General features: G+C 39.2%; 2 protein-coding genes across 3 annotated transcripts in view; one reads left to right on the forward strand and one right to left on the reverse strand.

Annotated features, from left to right (window-relative positions):
- CNPYb (protein canopy b) lies at positions 1–9,798 on the forward strand. The gene is made up of 2 exons (XM_065236214.1): positions 1–225; positions 9,010–9,798. Exons 1-2 carry the CDS (start codon positions 56–58, stop codon positions 9,479–9,481), a joined length of 642 nt encoding a protein of 213 aa, XP_065092286.1. The 5' UTR covers positions 1–55; the 3' UTR covers positions 9,482–9,798.
- Positions 9,627–25,144, reverse strand: part of LOC135713104 (histone deacetylase 8-like) — a 23,310-nt gene continuing 7,792 nt past the window's right edge. The window contains exons 4-7 of one of the 2 annotated variants that reach the window (XM_065236213.1): positions 10,530–10,636; positions 10,069–10,434; positions 9,770–9,970; positions 9,627–9,702 (exon numbers count right to left, since the gene is read on the reverse strand). In XM_065236213.1, the coding sequence (XP_065092285.1) occupies positions 9,668–9,702; positions 9,770–9,970; positions 10,069–10,434; positions 10,530–10,636 (709 nt within the window). In that variant the 3' untranslated portion in view covers positions 9,627–9,667. Of the gene's footprint in view, positions 9,703–9,769; positions 9,983–10,068; positions 10,435–10,529; positions 10,637–25,144 lie in introns of both variants that reach the window. The other variant, XM_065236212.1, reaches the window with a different exon arrangement.

The following is a 25,144-nucleotide window of genomic DNA, read 5'->3' on the forward strand; positions in this document are numbered from 1 at the left end:
AGTCACTTGCTTATTGAATTTCAACTCATTTTGAATAAACTGTTGTCTAACAAAAATGATGAAACTAGTGCTAATCCTATTGCTACCTGGCATAGTGTTATGTGGGCCGGAAGAAAACGAAGGAGTGAAATACGCCAGCAAATGTGAAGCGTGCAAAATTCTAGCCACCGAGTTACAGGCCCGTCTATCAGAAACTGGCAAATCACACGAAGTAATTGAACTGGGGTAAGCGTTAATTCGCTCTTATTTGTTAAAGCAGATAAGGGACACGTAATTCACATTGCAGTTCCCATGAATTTTGTTCGACGGTATTCTCAGTATTATGCTAATTTATGAAGTGATTTGTCATTAAAGAACATTTTCTTCTGACCATATAATTCTTCTATCTAGGTAGTGAATGGATCCGAGGGACACGTAATACAAAGAACCGGTTGAAGTTAAAATGCAATCAAAAGTACTTAAAGTAATTACTGCGTTTTGTAGTACTGACGGTAATTAGAATTATCTATCCGTAATAAATGTAATTAAAAGTATTTAAAATGTAATTAATGTACTTAAATTACGAAATTTCAACTGTAATTAATGGAGTTAACATGTAGTTATTGCTCTAAATTGTGTAATTAATGTTATTAAAGCAGTAGTTAATGAAATTAATTTAATTACAGCCGTTGCCTGCGTTGGAGTTAAAGGTTATTGCGTGCCCCTAGAATGGATCATTACCTAATGGATACTCCTTACCTTCTAAGGAATACTGTGTTTAAACATATTCATATTAGATTGATGGTAGCGCTTCCTTAATCACCTTATGCTTGGCCATTTTAACTCCCATTTAGGCCAGGCTTCAAATTTATTTTTTTTTATTTTTTTTTTGTAATTGGTATCGGTAGGATAAACAAAATGATAGTGTTTATAATCTGCTAGACTTTAGTTGTAATACCACTCCAATCGTTCAGTTCCAGGTCAAATGATACCCTGATGCTCCCTCCCAACTCAGTATTTATTTATATAAAGAAAATGTATGTAATGGATAAATGAAATATACCAGAACATTAAAATACAAATCTAGATAGAGCTGGAATTAGGGCCTAACAGCTTTTGTAAACAATGACTTCTATCGATGATTTCTAGAAATTCAAGGCTCGCTCACGCAAACCAACATCCTTATCGGGTAGGGAAAGACTTCCCCTTTCCGATGGTTGTATTCGTCTGCGTGGGCATGTCTTGAGTTCCTAGAAATCATCGATAGAAGTCAATGTTTACAAAAGCTGTTACGCCCTAATTCCAGCTCTATCTAGAAATAGTGAAAATACATTTATATGGATAAAAAAGCTGGTATTCTGCAATGAAAATAATAAATATTTACATACAATAAGAAGCAGCTCTATGTCTCCTCAGCTCCCAAAAGAGATTGCTGACGTTTATTGTACGCACACCACATCACGTATACGTATACGCAAAATGTTTTCTTCGGGAAAAAAAACTTCATAGCGGAAAATGTTCCCGATGAAAACAAATCACTGACACAAACATACTTTATCAATCTCCATATTAGATCGGTGTATAATGAGTCACGCCAAGAGTGAAGCCAAGTCTACCTATTGAACTGTCAAATCGGCTACCTATCGTGCAAAGTAAATAAACATTACGATGCTATGAAAGGTCTACGAAAGGTATTGCAATGAAATATAAAATAAAATTGAAGAAATCATCATAAACACGCAGCGAGCATTAAATGGTCATGGGATACGTTTGGTTTTGATCAGTAATGAGAATTTCTACTATTTTTTGATAAGATAATTTGACAAAATCACTGATAGTATGATTCACTACAGCCGTTATTTTTGGTTCTCGCTAGAAGTCATTTAAAGTTGATGTAGAAGTCCTCTGTTGCCAAGTGAAAAGAAAGGGAATCCTTCGGAAACCGTGATGCGAGTTCAACTGTTTTTCTCTTGGCGTGACTCATTATACACCGACTCTACTCCATATAATAAGGTGGCTATAACACTAAAATTTCAAGGTTATATTATGCAAATATGCCGGCTCTGGTGGTGTAGTGGTAAGCGTGATTGCTTTCTCACCCCAATGGCAATGGGTCGAGGTCGGTGGGATTTTTCTGAGGCATAAATATCTCTGGTCACGTCTTCCTTCGGAAGGGAAGTAAAGCCGTTGGTCCCGGCTCATGTGTTTTTTTTTATTTTATTTGTTTCCGTGACCACTAATGCTACCGACGCCAGGGAGGCAGCTCCCACACGTGGACTCTACCTATCGACTCATCAACTCATGAACCGGGGACCAACGGCTTTACTTCCCTTCCGAAGTGCTGACTGGGAATGAACCCAGGCCTATTGGAGTAAGAGGTTATCACGCTTACCACTACACCACCGGCGCCGCTATTATTATTTTTTTTATATTTTGTATTGAAAAACAATGATTGTAGGGGAAATGTTTGTAATGTTGGCATAAGTTACCCTAATTTGGGCCCATACATAAATTCAGCAATCGACTAAATTTTCAATGGCAAACAAAAATATCCATTAGTACCGTCCCAATAAAGCGTTCATCTAGATACAATTGCTAAATAGCAGATTTTTAGCGATGGGCCCAATCTTAGATCCATAGGCCAACATTAGAGCCATTTCCACTATTTGTTTTTTTTTTATGGTTTCATGGTTTGTAGATAGAGGCCGCAATATGTTTTTATATTCTTCCATGAAAATTTTGGCTTTTTACACATTATATCACAAAATCAGCGATGTGTAATATTTTGTTTTTAATTATCAAGTTTTGGGTTTTTGTTCAATACTCCTATGCGACTAGCGTACTATGTATTTACATCGATTTATATTGACTGTAACATGGTCACGAGCGAAAACCCAAAACTTGATAACTTGAAAAAAATAAAACTAACAAACGAAAAAAAAACACAGTGTTCCGCCAAGATTTCGAAAGTTATTTTCCATTCTTTAAAATCCCTGTGATTGACACGGTTGTCAAAATCTAACCACTTGCCTGTTAGAAATAAACACATAAATAGCAGTTGCAACGTGCTGTCAAATCATCCTACTAATCATTCTTGCATGAAATTGATTCCAAACGAAACAAACTATGTAGGTTTCTTATGGTTTGTTTACTTTTGGAACCAGTTATACGAGGTAGGCGACGATTACAACCACATCCCGCCTCTGAATAATCGATAACATTTCATCTGTTCCTTTTTAACCACTTGTTAAATTGAACCCGGTAATTGGGACACAGTACTAATAAACAAATACCATAAACAAACGTTAACCCAAATTGTCGAACTTTTCTGCAAATGGTTTGGATGATACCCCAAACACGTAGTTAAGCAACATATATGTATATACAAATTTTATTAGGGCTAGGCTGTTTCGATTGAGTTTTGTAAAATCCAAGCCATATACCGCCCCAAGGTTTCCTGCATAGATTCAACTTTATCCGAACTGAATCCAAACTTGCCAGAACGAATTAGACATTTTCCTAAGTGATCCCCAGATTTTTGTTAAATGCTTGGGCATTTTACAAGGACGCTATCTTGTTTAGGTCATCTAGCTTTCCTTTAAGTGTAGAAAGTTTTTCGAAGTGAACCGACATTTTTTTGAGCTTAAATTTTCCAAACGGAGTCCAATCTTTTCTAAAGTGGTTAAATACCTTCCTTAGGGAGTTCAAACTTTTCTGTTGTGTGATTGAATTATATTTAATGTTAGTCTGAGCGTTCCTGAAGTGATTCAACTAACTTTTTTTGACGTTGGAGAACGTCTTTCGGCAACATACGGGGGTACAAAATTGAAAACAGTCATTTTGGATGCGTTACGAAAAATTAAAAGATTTTGAACGATAATAACTCAACCGTCTATCGATAGATTTACAAGATAATGGCATCAATCGATTGGAAATATTTCTAGCAATTTGCTGAATGTTTTTTTTTTTTATATATTATTATAGTCACTTTAACACTCTTGGGTCATTCGTGACTTGTCCGGGGGTGAGATTTGAACTCGTGACTTTGGCGTGAGAGGTATGGATGTTAACCACTACGCCGGGGTCACCCCCATATTTGCTGAATGTTTCAAAACTATTGATTTCATTCTGTAAATTATTGAAAAATGGTTAAAAGTAAACCATTGTCTAAAGATGGTGAAAATCGATTGATTTTTTTATATTCTTATACTTTCTCCAACCGAGACATCAGATGCGAGTATCTGACACCTCTGATATTTTCTGTTCTACTATATAAGCGTCCAACAAGGTCGCCCGTTCCATCATTGTCTATCCGATCGTCGACCAGCAGCAGAGCAGCAGTACCAGAGCAGCGGAAGCAGAGCAACGGCAGCAGAGCAGCGGCAGCAGAGCCTGGGGGCGAAAGGGCAACTACGCCGAGTGCGTTGGTGCCAGTGCTCCGGTATACTGGGCCGCCTTCATGGAATGCCCAGCTGCTGCAGTTCTCAGTCGGTCGTATTCACCGTCTGCTCCGCAAGGGCAACTACGCCGAGCGCGTTGGAAAAATGGCCCTTTTCAGGGCCACAACATTATCAAGAAAGAGTTTAACGTACGTATGCGAGTATCTGACACCTCTGATATTTTCTGTTCTACTATATAAGCGTCCAACAAGGACGCCCGTTTCATCATTGTCAACAACATCAGCCCAACAAAACGGCCCTTTTCAGGGCCACCAAACTTTCGCAAAAGAGTCATTAAGGAATATTCCTAAAATATAATGTACACAATTAAGTACAACACATAACAGACGTTATCCAACGCCAACCCTGCGGTCGTATCTAGTATACAACCCTTCCAACTTTTTTTTTAACTCTTTATTTGTTCCAAATTCAAAATAAATTACATTTCATTTTTTAACCTAGGTGCTCCAGTTACTGCAGTAACGTACCAGCCTTAATTGTTATGATATATATCTAAGTGTTTTTACATTGTTCATGTCTTGGCAATTAAGTATTTTAAACAGGTTTTTTAACCTGCATGTCAGTATAACAATTGATATATTAAAACTGAAAACTAAAACTAAATCTTATCTAAGTATAAAGTGAGGATTGCAACGATTTTTGCCTGAAATTATTCATTATTTTGTTGGACATTTGTTCTAAAGTCTCAACATTCGAAATTCTATGTACCTCGGTAGTACTGTACCAGGGAGGCAACTTCAAAATCATTTTCAGAACTTTGTTCTGAATCCTTTGAAGTGCTTTTTTCCTGGTAGTGCAACAACTAGACCATATTGGCACAGCGTAAAGCATGGCCGGTCTAAAAACTTGTTTAAATATTAGAAGTTTATTCGTCAGGCAAAGTTTGGATTTCCTGTTTATAAGAGGATACAAACATTAAATATATTTGTTACATTTAGCTTGAATGCCCTCAATGTGATCTTTAAAAGTTAATTTTTGGTCAAGTATTAATCCAAGATATTTCACTTGGTTTGACCAGGAAATTGGAACTCCGTTCATAGTGACTATGTGACTACTACTAGGTTTCAAAAACGAAGCTCTAGGCTTATGTGGAAATATTATAAGTTGAGTTTTGGAAGCGTTGGGAGAAATCTTCCATTTTTGTAAATAAGAAGAGAAAATATCTAAACTTTTCTGCAGTCGGCTGCAAATAACACGAAGACTTCTTCCTTTAGCGGAAATGCCTGTGTCATCAGCGAACGAAGATTTGTGGCAACCCTGAGGCAAATCAGGGAGGTCCGAAGTGAAAATGTTATACAATATAGGCCCAAGAATGCTACCCTGAGGAACTCCTGCTCTAACAGGTAGTCGATTAGATTTGGAATTTTGATAATTTACCTGCAGAGTTCTGTCAGTTAAATAATTTTGAACTAATTTCATAATATAAAGTGGAAAATTAAACTTAGTTAGCAATCAAACCTTCATGCCAAACACTGTCGAATGCTTTTTCTATGTCTAGAAGAGCAACTCCAGTTGAGTGGCCTTCCGATTTGTTTGAACGAATTAAATTGGTAACTCTTAAGAGTTGATGAGTAGTTGAATGCCCATGGCGAAATCCAAACTGCTCATCTGCAAAAATTGAGTTCGTATTGATGTAAAGCATCATTCTATTCAAAATTATCTTTTCAAAAAGTTTGCTAGGGCGGTAGCTAGAAGCTTCAGCTGGATTTTTATCCGGCTTCAAAATTGGAACAACTTTTGCATTTTTCCATTTATCAGGAAAGTATGCCAAATGGAAACATCGGTTAAATAATTTTACCAAGAAAGACAAGGTACTCTCTGGGAGTTTTTTGATGAGGATATAGAAAATTCCATCATCACCTGGAGCTTTCATATTTTGAAACTTTTTAGTTATAGACCTTACTTCGTCCAAATCAGTCTCCCAGGAATCATCAAAAATATTTTCCCGAGAGAAAATATTCAGAAAATCCCTAGCAACCTGATTCTCAATAGGACTAAATAGTAAGACCCAAACTGAAATTATGGGAACTGTCGAATTGCTTAGCAAGTTTCTGAGCTTTTTCCAAATTTGTGATCAACATTTTACCACCATCTTTAAGCGCTGGAATAGGCTTTTGAGGTTTTTTCAAAATTTTTGTGAGTTTCCAAAAGGGTTTGGAACTCGGAACTAACTTTTAATGTAGATTTCCCATAGACCCCTTTCTCGTTCTTGTGAGATTCACATCCTTTGAAAATTAGGCTGAGATTTTCAAGAATGGAGCTTCGTGTGTTCATACCTGATGGTAGATTTTTTTTTATGCAAGCACAATTGTTGAGAAAACTGCGTCTACATCCACAAAAAGACATATTTTTTTTTATAGAAATTTGGGTTTCTTGATCAGCCAAGTTAGAAGTCCTTTGAAATAAAAAAGACTTGGATTTTATAGAATAGACTTTTATAAGTTCATACGTGATGGTAGATATTTTTTTTAAAATCAGGTTGGATTTCGGTTCTATCGTTTGAAATTTGTGCTTGGATTTTATAGGATGGAACTTGCTGAAACCATACGTGAAGGATGAACCTGGTTAATATTCACAAAAGTAGGTTTTTTTCATAGAAATTTGATTTTTTCTGTTTTGTCGAATTGAATTTTGACTATCTTTGAAAAATAGGCTTGTACTATATAAAATAGAACTTGCTGAATCCATACGTGAGGGTTGTTTTTTTTTTTGAAAAAAACCTAGTACCGCACAAAAGTACGTATTTCCATAGAAACTTTGATTTTCTGTTCTGCCAAGTTGAATTTCGGCTGCGTCCTTCGAAAAATAGGCTTAGATTTTATAGAATGGACCTTGCTGAATCCATAAGTGGTGGTAAATTTTTTGATGCATGCACAATTTTTTAGAAAACTGGTTTTAAATTCTCAAAAGAACGTATTTTCGTAGAAATTTGGATTTCCTGTTCCTCCATGTTGAATTTCGGCTCCTTCCTTTGAAAAATAGGCGTGGATTTTATAGAATTGCTAAATTTTAAAATTTAGTTTTTATGCTCAGACAGATGTCTTTGAATATTAAGCTTGGATTTCTTTGAATAGACCTTCCTGGATCCATACGTCTAGTTAGATTGTTTGAAGCACGCACAATTATTAAGAAAACTGGGTTTAAATTCACAAAGTAGGTATTTTCATATCAATTTTGGTTTCCTGTTCTGACATGTTAAAGTTGAATAAGGAAGAACTATCGAAAACAGTACTTTATGAGGAACTATTACGATTGTGGTATTCCGCTTGATGGTTTATACCCCTTTCACATTACAGCGTATATCACGTGATATACGCTGTCTTGCAATGAGCACTCTTCTTTTCTTTATTTAACGTCGGTCTCTGTTCCGCAATCTAGTGCCAATCACCGACGGACATCGATTGCCATCCATTGACGGCAATCGAATGTGCAGGAAGGCAGCTTCCACACCTGCGTAGGATATCGCACCCATTCAACACACATGGGCAGGGACCAACGGCTTTACTTCCCTTCCGAAGGAAGACGTGACCAGAGATTTTTATGCCTCAGAAAAATCCCACCGACCTCGGCTGGGATTGAACCCAGACCCATTGGGGTGAGAAAGCAGTCACGCTTACCACTACACCACCGGCGCCGGCTAAACAATGAGCACTCATACATCTAGTTTTCACTGGAAATCCTATGTATGAGTGCTCATTGCAAGACAGCATATATTACGTGATATAGGCTGTAATGTGAACGGGGTATTACCCGAAATTTATCAAAACCCAAAAATTAGTGGTTTTATCCTATTAATCTACATTATTACCAATGTTCTTCCTTGAAAGGATACAAAAACTTAGGCGCGAAATGTCTTGAAAATAACCCGAATGTTACACATAATAAAGTCAACTATTGTGACTCGTGTTATGCATTAGTGCCAACAATCACGGCTTCAAAGAAGTATAAGGCTAAAGTGATGGCTAAGAAGTAATGTAAACGTGTTTGAATGTTTTATTTTTTTGTTTTTTTTTATCCCCCCCCCCTTGATTGGTGCGAGCATCCGGCCTAATTGGAATAAACAACGAAATTACGATTAATTCTACCCAAAATTACGTGCAAATTTACGCCAAACCTAGCGACTATAACGAGTGCAGAAATTTGCATTATTTTGTCAAGGTGTATGTTTCATTATTTTAAAGAAGTTTTCGAATGCTAAGCTCAAAATGTTTAAATAAATTAATTTATTTGTTTTGAATACATTAACCAAAAATGATGACATACACGACCTGCATATATATTGCACTACATATTAAATAATAATTCAAGTATTAGTGCAGAACTTTGGGCTAGCGTGCAAGAAAATCGTGTACGATACGATCGTACCCAACATTCTGCAAGAATATTTGGGCATTTAGACAAACGTTAAAGAAGTCTATAGTTTATAGCCCATAGTTCATATATTTGTCGCGAGAGTTAACTTTTGATCACGAATAGGTACTCTAAATAATGAATATCTAATATGACCTTAGACGTAAGTGAACTTGCTCGACTGAGATGCGTATGGTAATGATTTAATTATTTATTCTAGGTACTCCGTAGACGATGTTAAACCGAAAAAACGGACCGAGTACCGTCGAAGCGAACTTCGATTGCTGGAATCGATGGAAAATGTCTGTGATCGAATCCTCGAATACAATATACACAAGGAACGCAAAGATAGTACACGTTTCGCTAAGGGCATGTCAGAAACGTTTCAGACACTGCATGGACTGGTGAACAAGGGGGTTAAAGTTGATCTCGGTATTCCATATGAACTGTGGGATAATCCGTCAGCCGAAATTACCCAAATGAAAACGCAATGCGAAACGATGATTGAAAACTTTGAAGATATCATTGAGAAGTGGTATTTCAACAAGCAAGATGAAGTTCCACTAATAAAATACTTGTGTGAAGATCGAGTACTGAGAGCTAATGATCACCAATGCTTATATGAAACTATACCCACTAAAACAGACAAAGAGGATTCTACTGAAAAGAAACACAAAAAGCAGGAGCTGTGAATTAATTAAAGAACGTAAAGCGCTGTACATACGATGAACCGTTTCTGAAATAATTTGTTGTGAGCAAATATTCAATACATGATCCTGCATACCTTTTCACGTAAAGAAAAATGCGTTCGAAAAATTATTTCATCGTATGAACAGCGAATCATTCAAAGCAAATGAGCTGAACTATTTTATTAAACATCACGCCATGTTCACAATGTAATTTTTCAAATTACCTGTAAAAATAGAAAAAAAAAAATAAGTTAGCCATCGAACACGTAGCATCTCCTTCATAGTCTTTACCTATAACAATAAATACATTTTTTGATAAATCCTCCCTAGTATTTCTTTCTTTAATATTTGTCCGATACATATCCAACGTAAAATCTGGGCCAAACTTAAGGAAAAAGTCATTTTCTGGAATATCACGGGAAATTTTCACATCAACTATGAGAGCTGTCAGCTGTGTCCAATACTTTGCTGTGTTGATAATATTGTATCCACCTGAAAGTGAGACTAATATCAGACAATAAACTCTTATATACCTTTGATACCACAAGCCCTGAGTGAAACCGTACCATAGTAAATTAAATATATCTTACCTCCTCCCAGGAAAACGGTTGGTAAATTCCATCCAAGTACTTTCTGTACACATTTCAATAAATCCTCAGGCAATAAATTTGTGCCTCCCAAGTGATCACCTACTATAACGTCTCCACCACATTGTACAATACACACGTCAGGTTTGAATGCACTGTAAGCTACCGTAGCAATTTGGTTGAAATATGGAACAAATATTTCTCCGGTAACATCCCGCAAGTATGGTGCATTGATCGTATAACCTTTCCCGGGACCAAAACCTATGTCAGTTACGGCTCCAGTTCCTGGAAAATATCCAGCCTCTCGCTGGTGAAACGAAACCGTCATAACGTATTTGCTGAAGCTGAAAGCATCTTCCACACCATCACCTGTAATACAAAAAATCTTAGTATGTACATACCTCGTTATGAGCTCCCTTTCTATCCAAATTCAGTTTAAGTAAAATGAAACTAGTCATTTATACCATGATGAACGTCGAGGTCCAAATAGAGCACTTTTTGAAATTTGGTTCGCAGTCTGTGTATTCCGATGACGATATCATTAACATAACAAAAACCAGCTGCCTTATTCCTGAAAAATTTAGAAGCAATTAATCATGTTGTCGAGCAGTTTTGGGACGACCTTCTACCAGCGATTTTAAGAAAATGTAGTAATATATATCAGAGTTTTAAAGCTTGCTATAAATAAGACCCTATTTCCTCAAAGTTCGAGTGGTAGGAAACGTAATTAAAAAATATATATACAAATCTAATAGAATACAGCAGTGTTTTCAGTTTTGGACTATGCAGATGTTTTTTACACATAGAAAAAAGCGGAGTAAGATGGCCATCCTAACGAAACTTAAAAAAACAACTTTTCTTTGTGAACATAGCATTTTTCGTTGTCAAAACATAAACGAATCGTATATATGCGAGTGATTGCCATGTATACCGGATATTCTAGGTTCTCCAAATCATCCTGGAGTTCAGTTGATTTGTTCTACTATATAAACCAAGACTCCAATAATGTCTGTATTATCGAAATATGTCCAAACAGATTCAAAGTGTCTACGTGGATTGTACCCGATTGTATTGCTACGTATACAAGATGTTATAGGTTCTGAAATCATTCTGGAGATCAGATTATTTTTCTACTAGATCACCCAAGACTAATTCAATATCTGTAGTATCGAAATATGCCCAAACAAATTTGCAGTGTCTATGTGGATCATGCCAACCTATTTCCGTGTATGCCAAATGTTTTAGGATTTCCAAATCGATATTTCGATACTACAGATCATCTGTACTGCAAGACGATCTTGATTACCTTGATCATCTGGTATACATTGAAATAATTAAACATTATCCATATAGGCACTATGGATCTGTTTGGACATATTTCGATACTACAGACTTTATCCCAGTCATGGTTCATCTAGTAGAATAAATCATCTGAACTCCAGGACGATTTGAAGAACCTTGAACATCTGGATTACTCGGAAATAGATCATGCATGATCCACATAGACTGTTTGAACCTGATTCGACATTTTCCGATACTACAGACATTATTGCAGTCTTGTTTGATCTAGTAGAAAAAATCAACTGATGTTCTGGACGATTTGGGAAACCTATAATTTCCGGTATACATAGTTTAAGTCGTGCATGATCCACAAAGTCACATATATACGATTCGGTTATGATTTGACAACGATAAGTGCTAGGTTCATATTAGAAAAAAAAAATGAAAATGTCTCACCATTGGAAAGAACCCAAGGAATATCCGTGAAAATACACAACCGCGACGTGACCAACAGGTGTGACTTATGAAACTCTGGTAATTTCTCGATTATGTGCAGGGTGTTTGGTTTGAATCGGTAAAAAAATGAGAAAACTAGAGCCAAATTAACTACAAAAAAGCAAAATACGTCAGAGACGCAAAGGTAATTTTCAAGAAAATTTGTATTTCAAATGAAAATGCATTATTTTTTTTTTAAATAATGTTTCATCAAATCTAGGCCGGTATTTTTCAATAGAATCTCATAATGTAAGGGTGTTTTATTATGTTCACTAATTTCTCATAATGTATACTGTACATAAATAACTGAAGATGATACAATGTTATTTAAAAAAAATCAAAGGTTACAAACGATACTCCTTTAGCTCAGTCGGTAAAGGCGCAGCTACAAAGCAAGCCCATAATGGAGGCGACTGAGTTCGATTCTCGTCCGCTCTATTAATTTTTCGGGTTGGAAAATTGCTCTATTTATTTGGGCATAGGATGGTACAAGCATAGAAAGCTCTAAATTAAAATGTGAAAGTACTTCAAAGAACACTAAGTTGAGAGCAGGCGAAAATCTAATATGCTATAATAGCAGTAAGCTTGAAATGCAATGTAATAGTATACAAACGATATGTTTAGGCAATGAAAACAGTTTTTTTTGTTTTCGCTGTTTAGTACTTGAAGTCGCGGATTTCTTTTGAGGAATCGCGGATTTAACGGATCAAATTTATAAAATCTTGTAACAGCCCTGCCTTGTTTGACTCTTCGATCCTTGTTTGGATCCTACCCGAGGTAATCCTTCTTGGATATCGATTTGGAAAATTCCTCTTTAATCCTTCAGATTCTCATAGTAATCTGCTTGGAAGTCGATTTGGATAAAAAATTTACTGCCGCCATGGCGCCTAAGCGCAAAAGAAAAGGGCAATCTCCATTGGCGTTATCTGGAGGGGGCCTAGATGATTCTGGAGGGGGCCTGTCCCCCCTGGCACCCCCATTAGCTACGGCAATGGCAATCTCTTGATCCCCCTTCTAATGCAATTAATTTGAGAAATCAATTTGATTTGCTCACGGATGATGAGAATGGTCCATCATCCAGGAAAAAAATCTAGTAAACTTTCCCGACTTAATGCCAAGAAGGAAAATATTCCCCCTATTGTGATAACTTCCGATTCCTATGCTCATCGCACGGAACTTTTGAACTTCGTGAAATTTTCAAAGTTTTCACTGCAAATTGGTGAATGCAAATATTGGCCTAAATCTTGGACGGATTCAAACGTCTTCACAAGTATGTTACTGAGAAGCAGCATCAATTTTTTACTTACGACACTAAAACTGAACGTGTGTTTAAGGTTGCGATGAAAGGATTGCCCAGTGGTGAATCCCTGGATCAGATCAAAATAAAAACCCATCCTGGCAATTCGCGCAACGGGATTTTTTTATGATTTTTTTCAAGTCTAGTGAACTAAACAACCTTAAGGGGGGAAGTACAATTAGAAGGCCTAAAAAGAGGCCTATCTTTGAGAGTGGATTGCGAGTAGGGAAATAAATGAATGTTAGCGATTCTTTATGTATGTTATTAAGGATTTAATGAAGATTAATTATCAGTGACATTTTTTTTTAAATTTTGCAATTTAGCCCAATTATTATAAATAATGTGAAGTCAATTTTTTAAAGCAGCACTTCGCGCCGTGCAGTCCCTACGTCCATGATCACGTCTGAAACAAAAAAAACAGGACATTAAATTTGAAGGTACAGCGCACAACATGAATTAATTCGTATGTAAAATTAATGTTTTTTTCACTAAAAAATTTGAAGTTGAAGAAAAAAAAATTAAAAAACCCTATTTTTTTCGACTTTGTTTATAAAAAAAAACATGTTTTAACAAACAAATCTAAAAAATCTTTCTATTCATGTTGTGGAGAATTTAATTATGAACATAAAACAGAAAACCGGAAAAGTTCAACTTTGTGCATTTCAGCCATTTGACATGCACTCACTGAATTGCGTAAAGGGTGTCCACGATGAAATTGCCACACTATGAAATTGCTCTAACTTTTTAACCGTTGGGTAGAATTTAATGAAAATTTGGGTGGATTTAGTTCATAGTGCATTATTTACATCCTGCAAGTTTTAAAGTCCTGTGATCAAAACTCGCGGAAATGGAGTCGTAAGAACAGCTCGTGCGTGATAAAATCTTGCGCATTCATCACGAGAACAAGGATCTCTCGCATCGTTCCATCGCTAAAACATTGGGAATCACGAATTCCACGGTGTCGCGAGTGATTAAGCGGTTCGAGGAACGGTTGACCACCGATCGGAAGCCCAGAAGTGAAGGAAAAAGTATTCCGTACAACACCAAAAATCACAACCGCGTAGTTGGGGCCTTCAACCGAAATCCGAACGCCTCCGTTAGGGATGTGGCTAAGAAGCTGCACCTAAGCCGAAGTTTTGTCCAGAAGGCCCAAACTAAGGCTGTGCTTCAAACGTTCAAGGTACAAAAAGCCCCTAATCGCGACGAGAAGCAGAACAAGTCCGCCAAAACCCGCTCCAGGAAGTTGTACCTCAACATGCTGACGAAAGTTGAATGCTGCATCATGGACGACGAAACATATGTGAAGGCCGACTTCAAACAGATCCCCGGCAACCTGTTTTTCACGGCCAAGGATAAGTTCAGCGTTCCGGAGCATGTCCGCACTCAGAAGATGTCCAAATTTGCGAAGAAATTCCTGGTTTGGCAAGCCATCTGCACGTGCGGGAAGCGGAGTGCACCTTTCGTGACTCAGGACACGATGAACGGACAGGTGTACATAAAAGAGTGCCTCCAGAAGCGGCTGCTTCCTCTCCTGAAGGCCCACAACGTCCCAACAATCTTCTGGCCGGATTTGGCCTCATGCCACTACTCCAAGGACGTGCTGAAGTGGTATGCGGACAATAAGGTTAATTTCGTGCCGAAAATGTTCAACCCTCCCAACACTCCGGAGCTCCGCTCCATCGAGAAGTACTGGGCGATTATGAAGCAGCACCTTCTTAAACGACCTAAGGTAGTGAAGACAGTCGAGGAACTGAAGAAAGTATGGGTTTACATGCAAAAAACGGTTGATTCACAGGTTGTGCAGAATCTTATGGCCGGGGTTAAGGCCAAGGTGCGGGCATTTGCGTATGAACTGTAAATAAAATACGAGTAAAATGGTAAAATGAAGTTTAATAGTTATTTCTCAATCCCTGAAAATTTGATGGCAATCGGATGAAAACTCGAATTTTGCGAATCAATTTTGTGTGTGGCAATTTCATCGTGGACACCCTTTATAACTTTTTAAATAAGTTCCGGACGGCTTTATGCTTTTAAAGGCTCATTCCCAGATACATATAGAGTAAATAAAGCCAAAAAAAAATTTGTCGAAAAAAAAAATTCTAATTGTACTTTCCCCCTTAAGGCTAGCCTTATGCTCCATGTCCGAGTAGACTGGCCTACATTTATATGAGAGATTTTTTTTTTCAACGAAATTTCTCATGAAAGTTTTATAGCGAAATTTGTTGCCTGTATCTCTTCTAATAAAAAAGATATATCCAAATTTAGTAGTCGTTAAGGGGGGAGGTTGTCGTGAAGGGGGGGGGAGGGGGTTTACAAACATTGAATTTTCTTATTCCTTATTGTGTCGCATTCCTCATTGTGGTTACGCCGTGATCCACCTGACTTGGTCCTGCTTGCTGCAGGACCAACTGGCACGCCATCCGAGGCGACAATGAGCTAAAGCACGACAGCAGCGCTGTTTTATATTTTTTCAGGTTCAAGCAGACCGATGTGCAACCAACCCTCATAGGATTTCCCGCCGTTTTTTATAAATGGGGCGGAGCAAAAAGTTTCTTTTGTGCAGAATATGTAAAAAAAAAGGATGGACTTTGGATGTTAATATAATTGCATATATAGAGGTACCAGATATGTTTTACCGTCAGTTGTGTGTAATTCACCAACTTAATAGTAGTTGGCTTAATTTAGTAGTTGTCGTGAAGGGGGGGAGGGGGTTTACAAACATTGAATTTTCTTATTCCTTATTGTGTCGCATTCCTCATTGTGGTTACGCCGTGATCCACCTGACTTGGTCCTGCTTGCTACAGGACCAAGTGCCACGCCGTCGGAGGCGACAATGAGCAAAAGCACGATAGCAGCGCTGTTTTATATATCAGTGCCAACATTTCAAAGGGGCGTAATTGCTTTTGTAAACAATGACTTTAGCCATCAATTTCTAGCGAATGAAATCTTACCTCTTCAAAATAACAATGCTAGCTGGTAGAGGAAACATTCCTCTACCTACTGGTGTCATTATTTTACATGAGTGAGCTTTTATTCGCGAGAAATCGATGGCTAAAGCCATTGTTTACAAATGCAATTACGCCCCTTTGAAATGTTGGCACTGATATTTTCAGGATGTGCAGCCGAACCTAATAGGATTCCCCGCCGTTTTTTATGAATGGGCGGGGCAGAAAGTTTCTTTTGTGCAGAATATGTAAAATAGGATGGACTTTGGATGTTAATATAATTGCATGTATAGAGGTACCAGATATGTTTTACAGTTAGTTGTTGGTAATCCATCCAGTGTATGTCCCTGTTAAGTAATTGTTTTTTGAAAATGTTGGGTCTGCATATCAAAAATTAATTGCTTATGCATAATTGTGGTTTGCTTAAAATCTATTTCCCGGAAAAAATGTTCGTCAAAGCCCATGTCTTTTTCAGGTTATTGTAAAGGGGGGAGGGGAAGAGGTTGTTAAGGGGGAGGGGGTCTTACATGCACGTTTTTTTCAAGTCTCATTCCTCATTGTGGTGGACACGCCGTGATCCACCTTTAGCCGCTCACTTAGTCCTGCTTTCTGCAGGACCTAGTGCCACGCCGTCCGAAGCGGTAATGAGCAGAGGCACTTTGACTTTAAATGATCTTTATTTCTTGTGTTGGTGTGGTTTACATGTATGAATTTTCAAGTGACACAGATGCGTCTTTTCAACTTTAGTACATTCGACATTTTAATTATTAATTACAGTTCCTAGTCCTATCAGGCCTGTTTTAGAGACTGACCACCTTGGTGGGATTGGTTTGTTTTAAATTGAAAAAGGAAACTACTTATAACTACTATTTACAACTACAACTACTATATACACCTAACCTACTATATACAAATTGCTTATCAAAGCATGTTCTGATAAATTACATTTTTGTGCAAATTGAGTCTTAATTTCGTTAATTTTGGAATCTATTTTGGCAATGCCAGCCTCTTCATGTAAATTTGTTATTCTAGTGTCGAAAGGACGATCAAGAACCATCCTCAGCACTCTATTTTGAGCGACCTGAATTTTGTTCCTGTGAGTCTGTGCACATGATTCTCACACCGGAGCTGCGTAGAGGATCGCAGGTGCTATGATTTGTTTGTAGACAGCCAGTTTGTTCACCTTTGAGAGGCGGGATCTGCGGCAAATCAGCGGATACAGACATCTAACCAAGGCAGAACACTTGATTACAGTTTTCTCTACATGCGAACGGAAGAGGAGCTTTTCATCGAACATCCCGAGATAGGTAACTTCGGAAGACCACTCAACCCTTGTGCCATCCATGATTACAGTACAAGATGGAGCCGGTTTTAGTTTGGGCGATTGCCGATGGAGGAACATGATCGCTTGTGTTTTGGAAGGATTGATTTTAATTTTCCACATGGTGGCATAATCAGCAAAGCCGTTAAGGCATCGTTGAAGTTTGTTAGTTATTTCGCGAGGCATCCTTCCTTTGACGGCTATTGCGGTATCATCTGCGAACAGGAAAAACACGCAACCGTCACCGGGGGGAGGAATGTCGGAAGTATAAATGCTGTAAAGAAAGGGGCCCAGCAAACTGCCTTGCGGGACTCCTGCTGGGATGGAAAACGTGTCTGAAAGACAACCATTCAACGATACCTTAAACGACCTTTGCTGGAGGTAGTTACGGGTGATTTTAAAAAGATGTAAAGGAAAGTTGAAGTTACAAAGCTTGTACACAAGTCCATCATGCCAAACATTGTGAAACGCCTTTTCAACGTCTAACAAGGCCATGGCTGTGGACTTGGATACAGCTTTGTTACTTCGGATGTTATTCATCACCCGTACTAGCTGGTGATTGGTGGAGTGCCCCTTTCTGAACCCAAACTGTTCCGGAAGGAGAATGTTATTTTCCTCGACAAACTTGAGCAAACGATTGAGAATGAGTTTCTCGAACAATTTGCTCAGCGCTGAAAGGAGGCTGATGGGTCTGTAGCTTGAAGGCAATGTTGGATCCTTACCGGGTTTGCGGATAGGTATGATTTTATCTACTTTCCAGATGCTTGGAAAGTAGTGCAGTTCCAAACATCTGTTGAAGATAGCGGTTAGAAGAGACTGCACTTTCATGCTGAGTCTCTTCAAGATCAAATTGAATATACCGTCAAACCCGGGAGCCTTCATGTTCTTGGTGCATTTCAGCGCTGAGCAAATTTGTTGTACTGTAATCATATCCGCCGGAGGCACGACACAAGGGGAGGCATCTAGGTTTTGAACGCATTGCGCAACCTGGTTTTCGAGCGGAGCAGGGGCCACGTTGTAGCCCATTTCAGCCACCACCGGTTGGTGGTCGGAGCTGAGTTCGTTTAAGGCTACCGGGTTGGACAAGCTGGTATTTGACAGGAACAGGTCTAGCGTCGATGGGTTGCCCGCCGGAGAGATGACTGTTGGCTCATTTGAAAACCAAACGGAGTACAGCCCATGCTGCGAGTGGTCGAACAGCAGACGACCGTTCTGGTTCTGCTGGTAGTTCCACCAGGCCTCATGGCGAGCATTTAGATCTCCTTCGATTACGAAGCGGGAACCGGTACGGGTGATGGTGGTCAGGCCCTTCTTGAGTTTAGCCGCTAGTCCACTGCTGGCGGCACACTGTCGAGGGCAGTAGACGGCAATGAACTGGACGTATCCAGTTGACGACTCCACCTCCACCCCAAGGGCCTCGATGATAGAGGTGCGGATATCGGACAGAGTGTGGTATTTTATTCCTTTCTTGACGACGGCCGCAACACCACCCCCCCTGGAGCTGGTGCGATTAAGCCGGATAATGTTGTGGTCAGGCAACCAGAAGCTGTCACCGGACTTTAGATGGGTCTCGGTTAGAAGACCCACGTCGATGCTGTGCTTGCGGAGGAAGTGTGCAAGCTCAATCTTTTTTGCTCTTACAGAGCAAGCATTCCAGGTGACGATAGTTAGCGGTTTAGACGCCATACTGGATGATGAACTTACCGAGCACTTGGATCTGTTCGGGCTTATTGCGGCACTTACGAAGAGCACCGGACATGTTGACGAAAATTTCCATCAGTTCATCCGCTGAGAACAGATCGGGGTTGTTGTTTTGCGCTGTTGGTTGTCTCCAGAATCCAGGGGGGGATGGAGAGCTTTGGCCAGCAGAATCACCGGAAGTTGCTTGAGTGGGATGCACCCGCGGATTCGCTTGCCTTTGCTGAGGAGCATGAAGAGGCGGGAAATCCTCCGTCCGAAATGCCGGGACTTTATCCTTCTTGCGTCCTGGTTGGTTATTAGTTGCCGCCTGTTTTCGGATGCGTTTGAAGTCCTCGCGTTTGGAGCACTGTCTGTCAGAACCTTGATGTGCACCACCACAGTTGGCGCATTTTAACGCCACGGCTTCATCCGCAGGGCAGTCAGAAGTGGCGTGTTCGTGAGCGTAGTTGCTGCAGCGTGGCTTGATGTTGCAGTTGCGAGTGCCGTGTTCAAAGTTCAGACATCGTTGGCACTGGGTCACATCACGATGGCCTCCACGGTACGGCTCCCATCGTACGATGATGGAGTACATTGAGCGAATAGCCTGCAGCGCATTCACGTTTTCGTCTCTCCTCGTCATCCGAAAGACAGCGGTTGGGGCCAGCCTGTACCGGTCCTTGAGTTCTTCTTCGATCGCCTTGGGGTCAAGATTCGGTAGACCCCTGATGACTACCTTGAAGGGTTTCTCACCGGGGATGTCGTGCGTGAAGAATTCCGCCTTGGAATCCTTCAGATATTTCACGGCTACCTCGTACTCCACTTTCGTACGGAGCATCACCTTGGTGCCGATCCTGCCGAGCTTAAACTCAGCTGCAACGCCCAGCGATGCGAAATCGCCAATGAGCGTCTTGAGAGGCACTACCTTCACCACCAGTGGAGGAAGCTTGACTTTCGCCGCACTCGGGCCGGCAGAATTCTCGGTTTCGACGGCGTCGCCGAAATCACCAATGTCGCTGGCGTTCGTCGCGGTAACATCGTCGCGTCCGCTCGTACCATCGGACTGTCCTTGATTCTTCTTCCTCTTTTTCGTCCGCTTCACCGGGACTGGGTTGGTATTCCCAACATCGGTGGGAAGAGTAGCGTACCTATTCGAAATAGGTACACTCAAGCTACTCTCATCACTGTTCTTCTTTTGCGCTTTCTCACGGAGCCTGCTCCGGGAGCGCTGTCTTCCCATCACACGAAGCGACCGACACTACGCGATTGAACTGCGAATGTTTGGAACAAACTAGGAACTTTCGAACAACTCGACTGAGCGAGCAAAGACCGAACTGTACTGCTTGACGTTTAAGCAGAGAATCATGAGCAGAGGCAAGAGAGCAGCGCTGATTTATATCTGTTCATGTTTAAGCAGAATGATGTGCAACCAAGTGGTATTCGTTTATGATGACTGGGTTTGGAAAAAAGGCTTATTTCATGAAAACAGTGATAAAATTATCATTTGTACATTTTCAATAGTTTAATTACAGAAAAACTGAAAAAAAAATATTTTAGCAGGTTTGTAATGTAATATCCTATTGATTGGCGTATTTGGATTTTAATTTCATCTATAAATGACAAAGTTACAAGCGTTCAAAACCTAACACTCCTTCACCACACATATTTTTTGATTTGCACCCCAGTATAGTCGACAAAGACGTACATAGTTCTACGTAAAAAAAAAAAGAAAATGAACCAATACAACCATTCAATCAAACGGCGCCGGTGGTGTAGTAGTAAGCGTGATTACCTCTCACCCCAGCAGGCCTGGGTTCAATCCCAGTCGGCGCCGCCGGGATGTTCTGAGGCATAACATCTCTGATCACGCCTTCCTTCGGATGGGAAGTAAAGCCGTAGGTCCCCGGTTCATGAGTTGATGGGTCGATAGGTAGGGTCCAGGTGTGGGAGCTGCCTTCCTGGCACGTCGGTAGCATTGGTGCTCAGCACGGAAAACAAGATCGACGGAAAAAACAAACCAAAGGAAAAAAAAAAAAACCATTCAATCAATTCTGTGAAAACGAATTCTCACATTACCATAATTTGAAGAGCCCCTTTCTCATTCGAAGCTCATCGTCACTGTCAATTGAGTCACTCACTATGATTTGATATACGACAGTGGAGTATGGAAGAAACCCAACAAAATGGTCCCGAACAGACAAGTAGATCCGATGTCGGATCAATGTAAGGCAAATTTAACCAATGTCGTGTTGTTGTCGGGTCAATTTTGGGTTTATGTCAGGTCAATGTCGGGTCAACATCAAGTTGGGGTTTGGTAGAAGTCAGGTTGGTGTCGGGTTGTCTTAGCTTTTTCGTCGGTATGTCGACTAGAGCTCCGTTTATGTGTAGGTTACACTCAATTTAATGATATCAAGCGTTTCTCAAATGAAAATGATCCATGCCTTCGTCAAATGACTAAGCAACAGATATCACCCATTCGAAGGAGGTCCCCTTTAGTGGCGCCAGTGCTGTAGTGGTAAGCGTGATTACCTCTCACCCCAGCAGGCCTGGGTTCAATCCCAGTCGGCGCACCGGGATGTTCTGAGGCATAACATCTCTGATCACGAGGGAAGTAAAGCCGTTGGTCCCCGGTCCATGCGTTGATGAGTCGATAGGTAGAATTCAGTTGTGGGAGCTGCTTCCCTGGCGTCGGTATCATTGGTGCTCAGCACGGAAAACAAATCAAAAGAAAAAAGGAGGTCCCCGTTGATATCGGTTGGTTGCTTTTTTTCATTTTCATCAAAAATGTTCAATTGATTTTGAGAATTTACAGCACTGACTGGTTCGTGTCTGGTGCTTCTGGTTTAATTAAATAAAACAGCAAAAAAGGGTTATTTCCATTTATTGCGCATTTCACACCAAACTGTACTAATAAGCGCGTTTTCACTTATTAAAAAGTGTGAATAGAGTGCGAGCTTCCGTCTAATCGTCTTGGTGTCTTCGGTGCACTTATTTCTTATGATGCAAGCAATAAGTGCTCCGAAGACACCAAAACGATTTGACGCAAAAGTGCACTTTTATCACAGTTTTTGCATTTTTGGGGCAGATCAATTTCAGATGCAATCAGCAATAATTCCACTTCAATAACTTTGGTATCCATGACAGATACGTATTTCGACAACAATGTGCAGTCTTCATCAGTGTCATTGCCACTAAAGATTTATCAAAAACCTAACCCACTGAAGTACTCATCCCCTAGGTAAAAATATCAAGATCACAGGTACAAAAATGAAACTACAATGTGTAGAATCGGAACCTACCTAACTAATAATAACCAAAGGTTTTAGTAAAGTTAAGTATTCAAATCTCTAATAAGGAAAAAATCGCAAAGGCTTGATAGCCATCATAATGAAGTAATGAAATTGGGTTGTTAGCGGAATGCTTAAATAAAACAGCAAAAAAGAGTTATTTCTTTTTTACTGTTTTTTTAAGCATTCCGCTAACAACCCAATTTAATTACTTCATTTTGGTTTAATGTTTGTATAGGGGATTTGGTTGAAATTTTTGTATACAAAATTCTCATATACATCAAAAAGCGAATATCTCAATGAAACAAACCGGATTCATAATGCAGTCTTCAGCAAATTTTTTTTGCTTGATTTGTTTCCCGTCGTTCTTGTTTTCCGTGCTGAGCACCAATGCTACCGACACCAGAGAGGCAGCTCCCACACCTGGACCCTACCTATCAACCCATCAACTCATGAACCGGGGACCAACGGCTTTACTTCCCTTCCGAAGGAAGGCGTGATCAGAGATGTTATGCCTCAGAACATCCCGGCGGCGCCGACTAATATTGAACGCAGGCTTGCTGGGGTGAGAGATAATCACGTTTACCACTACACCACCAGCGCTGCTCCTACAAAGGTTTGAGCTGGACGATTTATCTTTAAGATAATCAAATATGACATTTTAACCAGGTTTGCAAACAAAATCGAACTGGTTACAGTAACATATATAAATTCCCTCTAGAGATTACAGTTGCATCACAGCGATATAAATGTGGAAAAGCTTAGTTCGTCTTTTTGTCCACCTAAAATATTCATAAATATTACAAGCAATCAAGAATTAATGAACAATCAACAAAGCATCCTATTACACTAGCAACCTCGCAATCTGATGCTGTCATAATTTTCAGCAATGTCAGGAATACTAACGAACCCCCAACATATGCCAGAAAACTTACTACTAACTCAAGGTATCTTCCAAATAAACTTCAAAATTTCATTTTTTTTTATCAAATTTTAAATTTAGTCCTCTAAATCCGTAATACGCGCGCGAGGCTCAAACCTTTGTAGACTACTTTTTTTTAAATCTACTATTAAATCAAATATTAAAAATCCATCTTCACCATCGTGGCGAACAGAAATAGTTTTTGCAGTGCTAGAATAATTATTAAAAAGTCGTTATGACAGCTATTCATATAAAATAATCCGTTAGAAATAACTTGGTCAAGATACATAATTTATCAATTCATAATCAAACGCATCTCATCAAAATCAAACGCATTATTTTATTCTGCAAACGCTGTAATGTCGATATTTGTGTTGCATTGGCCAGAAATAAAATGGAACGGCAAAAGTCTAGATGAGGAAAGATGATTGATTTGTATAACTGTATTTTTCTGGCAATAGTTAAATCGTTTTTCAGTCGACATAGAATTCCATACTTCTTGGCAATTTTCTTGATGACATTGTCAATGTGAGAGTTGAACTTAAGATTGTCAATCTCTCGAACGCGATCAATAGTCTCATCATCAATTACAACAGAGACGTTCTCATTTACTCGATTCCGCGAAATTACCATAAATTTAGTTTTACTTGTATTCAATTTCAACTGCTTATACTTCAACCATCTACTAAGAGAACGCAAATCTTCATTCAAGTGTAAAACGGCATCATCTAAGTCCTTAGCTGCAACGAATAACACAGTATCATCTGCAAAAAGATCAATGTCGCAAAATCGTAAAACACGTCGCAATTCATTAATATACATAATAAATAACAGGGGCCCTAATACACTTCCCTGGGGCACTCCAAGTTTACTCCCCACGGGACTGGAAACAGAATCATTAAAAACAGTTCGTTGAGTTCAGTCAGACAAATAGCTTTCAAACCGTTTATATGCAGTACTTGTAATTCCAAAGCGCTTGATTGATCTTAACAATAAGGGCCTAGAAATTGTTTCAAAAGCGCGTTTTAGATCCAAAAAAACAGCACAATCGTATCTTTACACTCCAAGTTATTTTTCCACTTCGCTAATTCCAAATTCAATGCGGTTTCACATGAATGAACTTCCCGATATCCTGATTGTTCTGGTATCAACAAACTATTACTATTTAAATACCCCAACAGCTGGCCTATAACAACAAGTACTAAAATTTTCTCTAATGTGTGCAACATGTTGATGGGACGAAACTCTTCGGCTTTAATCGTTCCAGCAACTTTTTGAATAGGAACCACTAAGGATTCCTTCCAAATTGGTGGCACATGTCCAGTTTGCAATGATTCATTAATAAGGTCCAGCAAGATGTGGCCAATGGCATGAAAGCAATCTTGAATAACTCTAGCATTAACATTATCTACTCCAGCCGATTTTCCTAATGAAAAACAAATAACTCTAAGTGCATCTAATGTAATTGGGTGAAAAACTTCAAATCTACCACTACTATTAACTGGCTGTTTTATTTCGTCAGGTTCATCGATCAATTCAATTGATTGATTAATCAGTGAAACACTTTCGACAAAATAAGCATTAAACTTAGATGCAATTACTTGTGCTAACAATATTCAGCGAGTAAATGGAGCTACCTATGCTGCTATTGCAGCGGGTAGAAATCATAATACTAGCCAACATAATTATAACGACAATTTTGATAATTTTAACTTAGAAAGCATTACTGCTTCTAAAATGGAATTTTTACAGCAATCATTAATTGGAATGATTACTGATATGCTTAAATCTATTTCCATGTTTGATGTTATTCAAACTGGAGTAAAATTTGCAAACAATATATTCATGACTTTG

Source organism: Ochlerotatus camptorhynchus, unplaced genomic scaffold, assembly GCF_037179485.1.
Source record: "Ochlerotatus camptorhynchus isolate MF236.1 unplaced genomic scaffold, CSIRO-AGI_Acam_v1.1 ptg000535l, whole genome shotgun sequence".
NCBI classification, from domain to species: domain Eukaryota; kingdom Metazoa; phylum Arthropoda; class Insecta; order Diptera; family Culicidae; genus Ochlerotatus; species Ochlerotatus camptorhynchus.

Bases quoted from the DNA above. Each gene is read 5' to 3' on its own strand.
- CNPYb (XM_065236214.1), top strand. From the start codon at position 56: ATGATGAAACTAGTGCTAATCCTATTGCTACCTGGCATAGTGTTATGT. The intron at 226-9,009 runs GTAAGCGTTAAT...TATTTATTCTAG, and splicing joins CACGAAGTAATTGAACTGGG to GTACTCCGTAGACGATGTTA.